At 38.4% G+C, this 14,919-nt stretch overlaps 1 protein-coding gene across 3 annotated transcripts in view; it reads right to left on the bottom strand.

The window, feature by feature from the left end:
* Positions 1-416: 416 nt before the first annotated feature.
* Positions 417-14,919, bottom strand: part of LOC121145916 (zinc finger protein 260-like) — a 42,815-nt gene continuing 28,312 nt past the window's right edge. The window contains exons 2-7 of one of the 3 annotated variants that reach the window (XM_040965126.1): positions 8,697-8,754; positions 5,207-5,333; positions 4,872-4,964; positions 4,255-4,315; positions 887-2,571; positions 417-802 (exon numbers count right to left, since the gene is read on the bottom strand). In XM_040965126.1, the coding sequence (XP_040821060.1) occupies positions 474-802; positions 887-2,571; positions 4,255-4,315; positions 4,872-4,964; positions 5,207-5,333; positions 8,697-8,732 (2,331 nt within the window). In that variant the 5' untranslated portion in view covers positions 8,733-8,754 and the 3' untranslated portion in view covers positions 417-473. Of the gene's footprint in view, positions 2,572-4,254; positions 4,316-4,871; positions 4,965-5,206; positions 5,334-8,696; positions 9,180-14,919 lie in introns of those variants that run through there. The other 2 variants (XM_040965123.1, XM_040965125.1) reach the window with 2 other exon arrangements.

The following is a 14,919-nucleotide window of genomic DNA, read 5'->3' as shown; positions in this document are numbered from 1 at the left end:
AAGAATATTTATTTTTAGGATTAAAATTAGAAAGCAGAACATATTTACAACAAAATGAGATCAAGAGGATTCCATCAAATATTTTAGAAACACACACCCTTGTTCTAAAATGACACTCCTCATGTTTGACTTGACATTTGTTGACACTTTCAAAGATTTTCTACATTCTACTGCAACTTAAAATATCTCCTATCCGTGATCTTACTAATGCTTGTATTGGACTTTATACGATTTGACTATGACAGTAGGTTTATAGTAGCTAGTTTTTCTGTTTTGAGCTTCATAGGATATGCAGAAGATTGATGTCAGAAAACTGATTGTTTTTAGTTAATGCACCATTTTTGTTTCTTGCTGGATACACTACTGAATTGTAAAGGCATGTCAGTATTTGCTTTCTATTGCAATCAACGTTTTTCGTATAAATTTTCAACACGTTTTCAGGCATTAGGATTTGCTTATGCAATAACTTTCTGCTAGCAAAAAGATTTTGCATATTCATAATACTGAAAAAGTTTCTCTCTTGTGTGAACTCTATGATGATTGATTATGTCTGATTCATGGCAAAATGCTTTCCCACATTCAAGACATTCATAAGGTTTTTTCCCTGTGTGGATTTTCTGATGTATGTTTAAGGATGACTTCTGACAAAAAGCTTTTCCACAATCATTACATTTATAAGGTTTTTCTCCTGTGTGGATTCTCTGATGTGTGATTAGGTATGACTTTCGACAGAAAGCTTTTCCACACTCACTACATTTATACGGTTTTTCCCCGGTGTGGCTCCTCTGATGTCTAATGAGAACTGACTGTGCGCAATAAACTTTTCCACATTCATTACATTTATACGATTTTTCCCCTGAGTGAATTTTTTGATGTCTAATGAGACCTGACTGCTGGCTAAAGGCTTTTCCACACTCATTACATTCATAAGCTTTTTCCCCTGTGTGGGTTCTCTGATGTACATTTAGGGATGTCTTATAACAAAAAGCTTTTCCACACTCACTACACTTATAAGGTTTTTCTCCTGTGTGAATTCTCTGATGTACAATGAGACCAGGCTGCCGACAAAAGGCTTTGCCACACTCATGGCATTCATAAGTTTTTTCCCCGGTGTGGATTCTCTGATGTATGACTAAATGTGACCTCCAACAAAAACCTTTTCCACACTCACTGCATGTATAAGGTTTTTCTCCTGTGTGGGTTCTCTGATGTATGATTAGAGATGACTTGTGACAAAAAGCTTTCCCACATTCGCTACAATTATAAGGTTTTTCCCCTGTGTGAATTCTCTGATGTTTAATGAGTCCTGAATTCTGGTAAAACTCTTTTCCACACTCATTACATTCATAACCTTTTTCCCCTGTGTGGATTTTCTGGTGTATAATTAAGTGTGACTTTTGACAAAAGGCTTTCCCACACTCACAACATGTATAAGGTTTTTCCCCTGTGTGGATCCTGTGATGTGTGATTAGGTGTGACTTTGTGCAAAACGCTTTTCCACAGTCACTACATTTGTACGGTTTTTTCCCTGTGTGAATTCTCTGATGTACAATGAGACCTGACTGCTGGCAAAAGGCTTTTCCACACTCACTGCATTCATAAGCTTTTTCCCCTGTGTGGATACTTTGATGCGCATTTAGAGATGGTTTGTAACAAAAAGCTTTTCCACACTCACTACACTTATAAGGTTTTTCTCCTGTGTGAATTCTCTGGTGTACAATGAGACCTGACTGCTGGCTAAAAGCTTTCCCACACTCACTACACTTATAAGGTTTTTCTCCTGTGTGAATTCTCTGATGTATGATTAGGGATGACTTTTGACAAAAAGATTTCCCACATTCATTACAATCAAAAGGTTTTTCTCCTGTGTGGATTCTCTGATGTTTAATGAGAATTGATGTCTTGGAAAAGGTTTTTCCACATTCATTACATTTATAAGGTTTTCCCCCTGAGTAAATTCTCTGATGTCTAATGAGATCTGATTCAGTGCAAAAGGATTTCACAAGTTCATTACATTCATATGATTTATCCTCAGTGGGAAGTATCTTATCTTTAGCGAATTCCGTCCTCTGGTTAATGTTTTTTTTACATTCATTGCATACACAGAAATTTTCTATCTCACTTCTCTGTTTGGTGGTAAAGCAAGAGGTACAGCTAAAAGACTCTTTGCAGTAGAGACATATATAGTGACTTTTCGCTGTTTGGATTATCTGATTTATTTTAAGATCTCTTTTAAAAATAGGACATTTCTCACTCTTGAAATGTTCATGGAGTTTCTTTCCTGAGTGTGTTTGTTGATGCTTGCCAAAATAAGGATTGCTAAGGAACATTTTCTTATTAACCTGAATTGTTTCTCCTACAATGATAGGGTCATTACATGGGTCTTTGATATAAATTTTCTCACACTTAAGGAACGTCTTCCTCTTGAAAGTTTTTTCTTTTCCATTGTGTTCAAAACACTGCTTGCAAGTGTATGCCTTGTCATGCTGACTGAGATTTTCCCCACATCGGAGTTTGTTCTCGGGTGCATTTGAGGCGTGATTTTTCCCAAGGGACATTTCATCAGGCTTCCTAGGAAAAATAACACATTTTGAAATAAAATATGGTGTGTTCCTCTCCTGTTTCAAGAGCCACCCCATCTTTGAGATCGTGCCTGGGACACACTTTCGACCTCCTCTCTTCTTTCTAAGTTGACATGGTCACATAGGAAGCAAAACTTCTGTAAGCAACAGAGTCCGAGTTTCTGTTCCTATAGTAAGCTGAGGAAAGAGCTATGAGATTTCCTGGTAACATTTTCTCTGGTGCCCAACACAGAGCATCAAAAAAGCTTCTTACACCAGAGTCATGTGGCTTGACTCAGCACAGAGAAGAATTCACAGTGTTGCTATGCTTTCCCTCAAGTGGGACTGAACTGTGAAAATACCGCATGGCTTGGCATAAACATGGACCCCTCAACCCCATCTGCTGGCCATCATCTAGCTCTGGATGAAACTGTAGATGTTTTTTTTTTTTTTAAGGGGGGTGAAGATAGGAAACATGGCTGTTTAGTACTTAAGAGTCTCTAATTCCTTGAATCTGGCGTGATAGTGTAGTGGTTAAGCTCCTCGCCTTGCATACACCAGAATCCCATATGGGTGCCGGTTCTAATCCTGGCTGCCCCACTTCCCATTCAGCTCCCTACTTATGCCCTGGGAAAGCAGTCGAGGACAGCCCAAAGCCTTGGGATCCTGCACCCATATGGGAGACCCGGAAGAGCTCCTGGTTCCTGGCTTCGGATTGGCTCAGCTCCAACTGTAGCGGCCACTTGGAAAGTGAACCATTGAACTTAAGATTTTCCTCTATGTCTCTCCTTTTCTCTGCATATCTGGCTTTCCAATAAAAATAAATAAATCTAAAAAAAAAAAAGTCTCTAATACCCCAAATATCTATTTGCTCTTTTCCTGTCACCTCAAATTCCCCTCTGTGAGTAAGGCTCTGGATGTGTTTTGAAAAAAATCTGGTGCAGGACTGACAGCCCTTGTCAGAGGCTACTTTTCAGAATGATTTGAAACTCCCGAGGGGGATTCTGAATGCTGCCCAACTGGCATGGGACCCAAGTGCCAAACTCCTTTCTCTTGTTTCATGTTGGTTTATCCTTAGTGAAGGAGGGGTAAGACTCATGGCATCCCCACAGATATTCTGCTTGGGTTTGATCATTTGAAATGACTTATATTGATCTCTGATGACCACCTCTACACTCCTGAGATGAAGTTAGAGAAGACCAGTTCCTTTATTTTGTCTCCTGTCTCAATTCTATCACCCATGTGGCTTCCCACATCTGAGACCTGAACAACCATAGAACAGGAGGGGAACTAACTACACAGTAGGAGCTATTTTCTGATTGAGAGATATCCAATGGTAAATGTCTTCCTACAGGTTCCTGCTCAGAAAAGGAAGCAGCATGGAACACTTAAAAACCCAAGACCCTTCATTGGGCATCTCGGTCTCTCCATTCAACAGGTACCCCATCTTCTGCTCTTTCCCACATGGTCCTTTTCTATCCCCTCTGCTTTCTACATTCACTTGGTAACTCTGCAAAAAAAAAAAAAAAACACTTCTCTGTCTGCAAATTAAACAATAAATTAGATTTCAAGTTTTTTTTTTTTTTAAAGAATTTCCATTTCATATCATGTTTCAATTATGGCCAGAGCTTAAAATAATCTTTGACAATGCAACTCTTTTTGAAGTTATACACCATTTGTGATTACAACTTGCCTGAAAGTGGTTTCCTGATTTTCCTGATTAGTTCCAAGCAGCTCATTCTTTCTGTAAGGATCTGAAATGAGGAAAAGGAGTAATCATATCTGTGAATCACATCTAAGTATTTATTTTCAAATGCTCAAGTGAGACAATGATGTTTCTTGCCATTCTAGATATAGCAGACTTCAACATTAGGCCAATGCACATATTTATGATCATTACACTTTTTAAATTAATATATTAATATAATAAATAGAGTTTCTTTTTCCATTTTCAATTACTTGGAATTTTGTATTTTAAGTTGATGGGGGTAGGAAAGAAAATATGGTACAGAAATTCAAACTAATATTTGGGATGTATTACATCACATAACAGTTCCAGTTTGTCTTGTCTGCTGGGATCATGTCAAAGATCAATATTAAGTTCTACATTTTTGGTTTTAGCTTGACAAATTTTAACATTTGAAGGCATTGTCAGAATAGATATGTACATGGAGACTGTAGAGTGCCTTTGTCTCATGTATGACATAAGCTTATTTTTGAAAATAAACATTAAAAAATAATAAGCACAAATTACAGTGAATATTTACTGAGCTATGTATCAACCTCTCTGCTCAGTATGTACTGACGTACCTGGAAGCTGCTGGTTTACAGATTTTGCCATTGTCCATGGTACTGATTCTTGTTCCAACTTGAAGATCACATCAGGTTTTGTTATGTAGTACCCTGTTAGTTGGAAATAATAGAGACTTTGTAAAATTACTATCTTGGAGCTTAAAGAAGAAAAGATTGGAACCAGAATCTATGTCACAAAATGGCTAATATGAATCATTATCTGAAGAGTAGATATTAAGATGTATTATAGTCTTAAATACTAATCCTATTTGGTACTAAACTTTATAAACTCTTCTTTAATTTGTCAAGCATACAGAAAGTATTCTGCACGGGTATGACAGAATTTCACTCACCCACGGACAGCAGATTGCTATAGGTCTCAAGCATGACATCCCTATACAGGGTCCTCTGAGATTTGTCCATGTTCTGCCATTCCTCCTGAGTAATGTCCACAGCCACATCTTCAAATGACACCAACACCTGCAACAGCACATGTCTCCTCAGTTCTGCACCACGAAATAGAAAGACCAACAGTACATTCTTCTACGTATGTTTGATTTGAAACATCTATGGATGCAGCTTAATTTATAATCTATATGGCATTATAGAGTAAAACCAAAATAAAAATATTCATTCTGCATTACTTTTGCAATTTCAAAACTACAATAGGGTATCCCTTATTATTCTGTAGCAGATTCTTTTCTCTAATGACTCTGATTCTGAAGAAATGTTGCAGGCATTGTTAGAATAAACTGGTAAGTAGAAGATACCACTCTGTTTATCCTTCTGCTATTGCCACTCTGCTTTTCAATTAAATTAAGATAAATAAGCCTTTTAACATTGAGCAAAATATTAACTCAGTGCCTGTAATAGTGAGTGTTTTCCAACTGGCATGTTCCCCCATATTCTTTCAGTAGAATTTCTTCTTATTAGAGTGCAACATTGGGGGCTTCTCTGCTGATTTCTCAGTTTTGAAAGGGAAAGTTGTCTGGATCACTCACGGTATAAGATTAGGAAGTGAGTCTGTTCTCTGTTGAAAATCATACGTTAAGAACAGAATCTGATCCATGGATGTCTTATGTTCAGTCTTCTGAAGGATATGACTAAAACTTCAGCTCAAGATAACTAAATAGAAAGATGACAAGGCATTGTTCTTTGAATATTTAATTTACATATTCTAAGGACACAGATTAATTTATAATCTATTTAGCAACATAGGGTAAAAACAAAATAAAAACATCTTGTCCTACATTGTATTTGCAATTCTGAAGTTACAATGGAATTCCTTCATAATTCTGTTAGATTATTTTCTGTAATAATTATAAAATGAGTTCACTGTGTAATCTGTAGATATAAATATGAACATTGAGCTAAATAACATGCTAGATTAGATAACAAAGACATGTTTAATACTAGATAGGACAGTGAGAAAAATTTTGAATAATTTATGATATGTTTCTCAAACAAGCTATTTAAAAAATCTTATAAAGTGACATTAATAAAATTAAATTTTATTATTTCAGCTTGAAAACTGAAGTATTGGAAAAAAATTTTTTTAATTAAACTTGCACAAATGAGTGAATAGTTCCTACACCTTACTCTGGATGTATATACATATGTGATTTTTTTTTTAACTTTGGAGAATGTATATATTAAAATCTTTTCTGCTTTCTATTTGTCTTACTTTTTATGAAAAAACATTTCAATTAAGCTAAAATTTTAATTACAGTGAACTTCAAACTTAGTAGGGAAACAAATTACAACTTACAAGTCTCAGCCAGTGATAGGCTGTCAATTGTACAGAAAATATACATACAAGGCAAATGCCATGCTGTTACGAATCAACTTGCCTCTGTGCTTTGGAAGCCCCTTACAATTAACCAGCTATCTCTTTTGTTTTCTAGCTATTTATTTGTTTATTTTAATATCATGCTTCACCATTTGTTTGAGAAGATTGCATTTGCACCAATACTGATAAACACAGGTGTTTTGTTCCTTTTGTTTTTGTTGCTTTTGATTTTTCAAGTTAATCTATGTAATAGAATATTTGATATTTATATATCTGTGATTAGCATATTTTACTTAACCCTTTACCCTCTAGTTACACTAATTTTCACATAATCCACAAAATTTTGTCTTCATGGCTGAATAATAGTCTATTGTACATATGCACATTTCCTTTATTCCTTCCTCTAATGATGGACACCTCAGATCATTCCACATATATTCTGTATTATAGACACTGCTACAATAAACAAGATGGCTACAGATATCTCTTTTATACAATATGTTCATGCTTTTAGAGCATACAACTAATAGATGGCTCAATCATACAGCATAACCATTTCAGAAATTTTATACAGTGACTAATTTATAACCCCATCAACATTGTATAAAAGTTCTCATTCTCCAACATATTCACAAACATTTATTACCCTTTCTTCCAAGTAATAATAATCATTTGGACAGGGTTGGGGTGATATTTCACTGTGATTTTGATTTACATTTTCCTAATGGCAACTTTTTAAGAATGACCCACTGAGATCTCTAGCTCACTCATTCTCTTTCATCTTTTCTCTGCAACTCTGCATTTTAAATAAAAACCAAAGCATATGCAGCAGGAGTCAGCCTTTTGCTCTAGCAGATAAAGAAACTGACATACCACATGGGCATTGGTTCATTTGCTGGGTGCTCCACTTCTGACCAACTCCCTGATAACAGGCTTAGAAAGGAAGTGGAGGATGGCTCAAACACTTGGTTCCTGTAAGCATGTTGGAGACCTGGACAAAACTCCTGGCCCATGATTTAAGACTTGCTCATCTCTGGATAATCTGGTTATTTGAGGAGTGAACCAGCAGATGGGAGATCTCTCTCCACCTCTCTCTCTTTCTTAGTAGCTCTGCTTTTCAAAGCAATAAATCTGAATGATAGAAAGACAGACAGAAACACAGAAAAAGAAAGAAAGAAAGAAAGAAAGAAAGAAAGAAAGAAAGAAAGGAAGGAAGGAAGGAAGGAAGGAAGGAAGGAAGGAAGGAAGGAAGGAAGGAAGGAAGGAAGGAAGAAAGAAAGAAAGAAAGAAAGAAAGAAAGAAAGAAAGAAAGAAAGAAAGAAAGAAAGAAAGAAAGAAAGAAAGAAAGAAAGAAAGAAAGACAGACCTTGCAAAAGGAAATGGCATTATGGCATATCAGGTTAAACTACCACCTTCCCCATTTCCAATCTAGCTTTAAGCTAGATTTTGCAGAGGAACCAGTAGAAGAGGGCTCAAGCATTGGGGTGAAAGATTCATCTAGCAGACACAGTTGGACCTCCTGGTTCTTCTCTTTGACACAATCCAGCCCTGATTATTGTGATCATTTGGAAAATGAAATAGCAGATAGCAGACATGTTTTAAATCAGTTTTTAAAATAAATAAAAACCTGTAAATTTTACTAGGCACCATACCATTTCAGAAATTCAAAAAAAGCAAAATTGAAAACTTGATAACTATTTTTATATTTGGAAACTCTTACTACTTCCAAAGGTTGAGTGGTTATTTTCAGGTTGGTACTGAATGATTTTCATTATATCATCTGTAAGATCAATAAACACCATTTCAAACTTGATATTTCACAAAAATTAACAAATTCTTAGTTTCAATTTGAATCATGTAATAAATTTGTCTTAGTTATATCACCAGAAAACTTAGAGGGAAAGTTTGAATCAGATTTAAGTGTTCCAATGTCAAGTTATGCCAATCTTACCTTCTTTCTTGCATATTTATTTCTTTGTTTCAGTTTCAGAAAACCATCATAAAGCTCCTACAACACAATGTAACACAAGCTGAGAAATAAACATATAACTTACTGAAAGTGTGGTTGTGTTCTCTAGACTTGGAAGCATGTAGTGGGTTTTAGAGATACACCTGGAAGAAAAGGTGGATAGAGGGAGTTATGAATTGGTTTTGCTTTCCCATGTTTCCTTATTATTTCCTATTGAGTCAGTAATGTGCAGACAGGAACCAGACACAAAGGCTACAGAAGCAAAGACAATCAACTTCCCTGGGCAAGAATAGTGCATTACAGATGACAAGTGTCACAAACGCTTCCTAGAAACAGCATAAACACGTTCAATAATTGGCAGTGATTAAACTCAAGTTATTATTAGGGTTAAAGCAAACATGCTATACTTAAAAATAAAAAATATTACTGCTAAGCACTAACTTATTTTTTTCAACAACTATTGTTCAAATTACAACATACCATAAAAAAATATTGTCACTAAAATTTATGCTACTCAAAAATAATTTGCGGTATTAAGTATTTATCTATTTCTACAGATGAGCTGCACAGGACTGCATATAAGGACTTCCATTAGAACATTTATTGCTGTTAGTACTAAAAACTCTGCTGAAGGCAGACATTTTTCAATTAGAGTAATTTTATCTGCACTTATATAGGAAAAATTGATATAATACATATTTATTCTATACAGCTTTCTAGTAACTGCTCCAACTGAAGCTTCCTAAGACTTCAATGATATTTCAAAGTTCTTAAATCTTCAGTGACACTTTGCCATTTTATTTGCCTTAGCCCACAGGACATCCATAAATATGACATCAACATAATTTGGAATGTATTTTTACTTTACCTCAGTCAATATTTATATTATAGCAACAGCCAGAGAAAACAATCAGACTTAGAGGATTGAATGTCATGATACAGGAGGTTGGGCTGCTGCTTGGGATGAATCACATCTGATACCCAACTGCCTTGTTTATGCCGACTAGCTATTCAACACTTTCAATACAGTGTCCTGCTTTGTGCCTGGAACACAGTGGGTGGGATACTAAATGTAGTATTGGCATATCTAAATGGATTTCTGTTGCTGGACTAAGCATTGCATAACCCTCAACCATCTGATGGACTATTTCTCTCCTCTCTGCAATCAACCTTTGAAATAAATATTGTATTAATAAAAGTGTTTAAAAAGAAATATACTGCATCTAAAACTACACATTTTATGTTGATTTGCAGATATATCTTGTGAAGAATAAGGAATTAAATTTCAAGTTCAATTAAACAGAACTTCACAAAGACATTTGTATAACTTAAGGAGTTTATCATAAGTAGTAAAATGGTTTATATATTTTTAAACACTTGAAAATGGGACTGGTGTGGTAGTCTAGTGGCTAAAGTCCTCACCTTAACATGCTCTGGGATCCCATACTGCAGCTGGTTTGTCTATTGTCCAGTTAGTTCCTGTCTCATCCAGTTTCCTGCTTGTGGCCTCAGAAAGTACTTGAGGATGGCCTAAAACCTCAGGACCCTGTACCTACATGGGGGAATCAGAAGAAACTCCTGTATCCTGCCTTTAAATGGGTTCAGCTCCTACCACTGAGGCCACTTGGGGAGTGAACTAATGGATGGAAGATCTTCCCTGTGTCTCTCCTTTTCTCTTTATATCTGACTTTTGAATAAAATTAAATTTTTAAATTCTTGAAACCTGATTCATGCTAAAATCTGAAGCACATTTGCCTTTCGGTAGTGGATAACATACTAAGAAAAACTGCATTCTAAATCTATTGTATTCACACAATCCAAAATATTGAGAAAAAGGATTTGCAGATCAGAGACCAAGAGAAAGGTCTGGATCCCTGCTCATTCACTCTTCAAGTGGCTGCAATGGCTGGAGCTGAGCCGATCTGAAGCCAGTAGCCAGGAGCTTCTTTCTGGTCTCTCACACAGTTGCATGTTCCCAAGGCTTTGGCCATTCACTACTCCTTTCCCAGTCCACAAACAGGGAGCTGGATGGGAAGAGGAGCATTTGGAACATTAATTGGTATCCACATGTGATTCAGGTGCATCCAAGGGTTTAGCCACTAGGCTATAGCACCAAGCCCACTAGAACTCCACTGGCAGATCTGAGAACCTGCATGCAGGAGGAGCTGGCGCTGTCCACAACCAACTGTAAAAGGGAGAGTTTTTCTTAGAAGGATTGTAGTAGGCTTCGCACATGATCTTAATCCGCCCTGTATGTGCTGGCAGGCTTCTTCTCCTTCAGGCACCTGGTGAGTGCCAGGAGAACAAAGTCTGGATGTTTTTAGAAATAGATAAGACACCCGGGTCCTTCGCCTGGACCCAGGAGAGGTCACACCAAACGCTGAGGTATGTAAACTTTGGGCATTAAGCCACCTATGTCCGAATTAGCCTAAAAACCCCTCAACTATGCAGTAGGAGAGGTCTCTCCTCTCTCCCAGGAGGCTAGAATGACTGAAACAACCCCGTGATGTCCAAGGGGATGATGTGCTGAGTTTCCCCCTTCATTCCAGTGATGTATAGAATGCCTAGGAATCTTTGCTCTTGATTCTTTACAATTTTCCTGTTATGCAGAGGGGATGATGTACTGAGTTCTCCCCTTCACTCCGGTGATGTATGGTATGCTTGACAATCTTTGCTCTGGCTTCTTTACATTTACTATTTGCCATTCTTTTGTGCTTAATGTTTAATAAACATTTAAGTTTATAAGTATTGGAATGGCTCGTTGACATTTCTCCTCTAACGAAGCTGACCCTCAAAATATTAAAGACCGTGCATGGCTCCAGCCTAAATTATATTGCTGGGACAACAACTCAGATCCAGCACCAACCAACAGAAGCTGGAAATGTGGGCAGGCTGGACTGACCCAGGCTGAAGCACCCACTGGTTGATGATGAGGTGAGGCAAACCATGCCAGTCTGGGGTGGAAAGGCAGTGACTGTGAGGCTTGGGAGTGGTGATCTGACAGGGTCCTTGGGCCCATCTGTGTTTGGATGCTGGGTTTGTGAGCCCCGGAAAATGGGGTTTCGGTGGGACCAGCATCACATGACCAGGGTCCTTGGGCTCACCTGTGTGGTGGGTACCTGGTCCAGTGATATTCAAGTAACCTGGTTGAGGTGCTTGAGCCTTACTACTCAGTGGGTCCTGGGTCCTTGAAAATCAGGGACAGGAGGTTAGTGGGTCCAGGCAGTCTACCCCAGCCCTTCCTTAAGCCCACATGCAGGTGGATGCTGCGTTCATGAGTCCTGGGGAGGGGAGGTCTGGTGAGATCTAGATCATCTTGGACCCACCTGCATGGTGAGTGCCAGGGTTGTGAGCTCTAGGGGGAGGGGGTCCAGTGGTGTCAGGGTTGAATAGCCCAGCTCCTTGGGCCTTCCAGCAAAATGGGTGTAGGGACAGGCAGAGGCCAGGTCATGTGTTCTAGGTCCTTGAATTTACTTGTACACTGGGTACCAGGTCTTGGGCCTCAGGGGCAGAGATCCCAGTGGGGCTCAGATCACAGGACTCGGCTCCTGGGGCCCGCCTGCATGGTGGATGCTGCTCATGTGAGCCTCCTGGGGTATGAGCCTACATGCCACATCTCCTGGCCTGGATCCTTGAAACTGACTCATACATTCTGTTTTTAGAAATAAGTAAACTTTATTGGCCTATTTCAGTAGCCTAGTGACTAAAATCCTCATCTTGCACATGCCGGGATCAAATATGGGTGCTAGTTTGTGTCCTGGCAGCCCTGCTTCCCACCTGGCTCCTTGCTTGCAGCCTGGAAAAGCAGTAGAGAATGGCCCAGGACCTTGGGAACCTACACCTGTGTGGGAGACCCAAAGAAGCTCCTGGATCCTGGCTTCAGATCAGTTCAACTCTGGCCACTGCAGCCAGTTGGAGAGTAATCAGTGGATCATAGACCTTCCTCTCTGTCTTTCCTCCTCTCTGTATATCTGAATTTCCAATAAAAATAAATTAAATGATAAATAAATCTTATTTTTGATGATGTTTATATACTTGAGAGGGATGTATGCCCATGAGGACAACCAATTAGAGTGGGGAGGTTGAGGAAGGGAAGAAAGTAGATGAGACGGATCTTTGCATGACACTGGGTGGCCTTGCCCCATTCCTGGGTAGCTATTAATGGATTGCCACAATAGCTGATGTTCAGTATACTCAAACACTGGAGGCTATAAATGAACTCATTATAAATGAACACAGAACTCCATCTACTGTGCCAGTTTATCTGGCATGCTCTGTATTCTTTCTTGTGTTTCAGAAACCTATACTAATAAGTCTCGTCTGTCTCCTTCTGTATCCAGCCCTATGTGCCTCTGGCTATGCCTGCTTTTATGTATCTCAGATCTTGCTCATGGCACTGTATGTTATCTACAGTTTGAACACCTCACATGACTGGGACCCATGTCCATCCTTGCATTTACCCATTTTAAAAATCTCATTTAAACCAGATCATTAAAGTCAATAGTTCTTGTGCCTACAGCATAAGCCAGCTGCTTGTAAAGCAACATTATTCACTCTGTTCAATAAGCAATATTTTTAGATATTCTACAGCTTTGGAAAAATCTCTACCTGTTCATTACTTTACTGTAAGGACTGGCTGGAATAGTGGCCACTAAGACAGACGTGCCACCTTAAATACCTGCCTCTCCTAAGTCTTGAACACCTTAGGGCCTCACAAGTGTAAGCTCCATGCCCTTTAGGTTTAAACTGCATTCTCTGCCAATCCTCTGTATTTATGACATGGTACCCGACAGCTCTATTCACCAATGCCCTGTGGTGCTTATCCCCATTGTCCACTTACATCTCCATCTGCCAAGCCTGCGTCCCTGCACTCCCAATACTCACGTCTATACTATAAAGTTACCTTTCCTTTATTCTGCTCTCACTCACTGCTTTCTTGGTCTGTCCCTCATTACACTCCCATTCCCTATCTCTTATCTTTGTCTCTTTCCCACCTATCATGCACTCACTCGGGTAGGAGATAAGATAAAAATAATTAAAAAATTAATATTTACACATTCGTTCAGTAACTTGCTATAACAGAGACCTCCAAAAGCAATGAATATTCAACTAAAGATTTTTAGAGTTTAAATTTTATTTTTAGGTTTCTTTATTTATCGGAAAATCAGATATACAGAGAGGAGGAGAGACAGAGAGGAAGATCTTCCGTCTGAAGATTCACTCCCCAAATGAGCGCAACGGCCAATGCTATGCCGATCCAAAGCCAGGATCCTGGAACTGCTTCCGGGTATCACATGTGGGTGCAGGGTCCCAAAGCTTTGGCCCGACCTCAACTGCTTTCCCAGCCCACAAGCAGGGAGCTGGAAGGGAAGTGGAGTTTCCGGGATTAGAACAGGTGCCCATATGGGATCCCAGCGCATTCAAGGTGAGCACTTTAGCCACTAGGCCACAGCACCAGGCCCACAGAGTTTAAACTTTAAGATTTTTTTTTTTAAATTCATCTTTATTAGAAAGTAAGATATACAGAAAGAGATAGAATGATTCACTCCCCAAGTGACCGTGATGGCCAGAGCTGAGTTGATCTGAAGCCAGGAAACAAGAGCCTCCTTCTGGGTATCCCACACAGGTGCAGGGACCGAAGGCTTTTGCTGTCCTCCACTGCTTTCCAGTCCACAAGCAGGGAGCTGGGTGGGAAGCAGGGATGCCAGGATTAGAACCTGTATGACATCCTGGTGCATTTCAAGTGAAAATTTTAGCTGCTAGCCCATCACACCAGACCAAGAGATAAATATTTTCTGAATATAAACTTAATACCTAGCCTCTTGTACACTATGAACAATATTTGTGCATAACTAAATATAACACTAAAAGCATTCCCTAAAAAGTACAATGTTTATATCAAGGATAAACTGGTATAGAATTAAAATCTAATCAACTCTTAAACTGTTTCAATGTATGAGATGAATTCATTCTGATAGTTAATATATTAAGATGCAAAATAGTTACAAACATGGAAATGTGTTCTTGATGAGGAAAATTATAAAGGAAAAATGTATGTGATATAATTGATTATAGTTTTTTACCATATGCAACATTTTCTAAACATTTGTCATTGATACATGTGACAGAAGTCTGATCCTCTATTAAAGCAAGTTTTAAAATACATATGTTATTGCAACATCTTTTAAACGGCTAAAAGGCTTTTACCACAATTAATAACAAAACTTTCCACCTAGCTCCAATAAACTCTAGCTCTGTTGAATTGTCTCAAAATATAAGACATGTGAATGTACCACCTCTTATATCCA

This window comes from Ochotona curzoniae, unplaced genomic scaffold (genome assembly GCF_017591425.1).
Source record: "Ochotona curzoniae isolate NIBS_2020 unplaced genomic scaffold, NIBS_Ocur_1.0 scaffold_3835, whole genome shotgun sequence".
NCBI classification, from domain to species: domain Eukaryota; kingdom Metazoa; phylum Chordata; class Mammalia; order Lagomorpha; family Ochotonidae; genus Ochotona; species Ochotona curzoniae.
The sequence above is the reverse complement of the archived record's forward strand: the minus strand, read 5'-3'. Positions and strand labels throughout refer to the sequence as shown.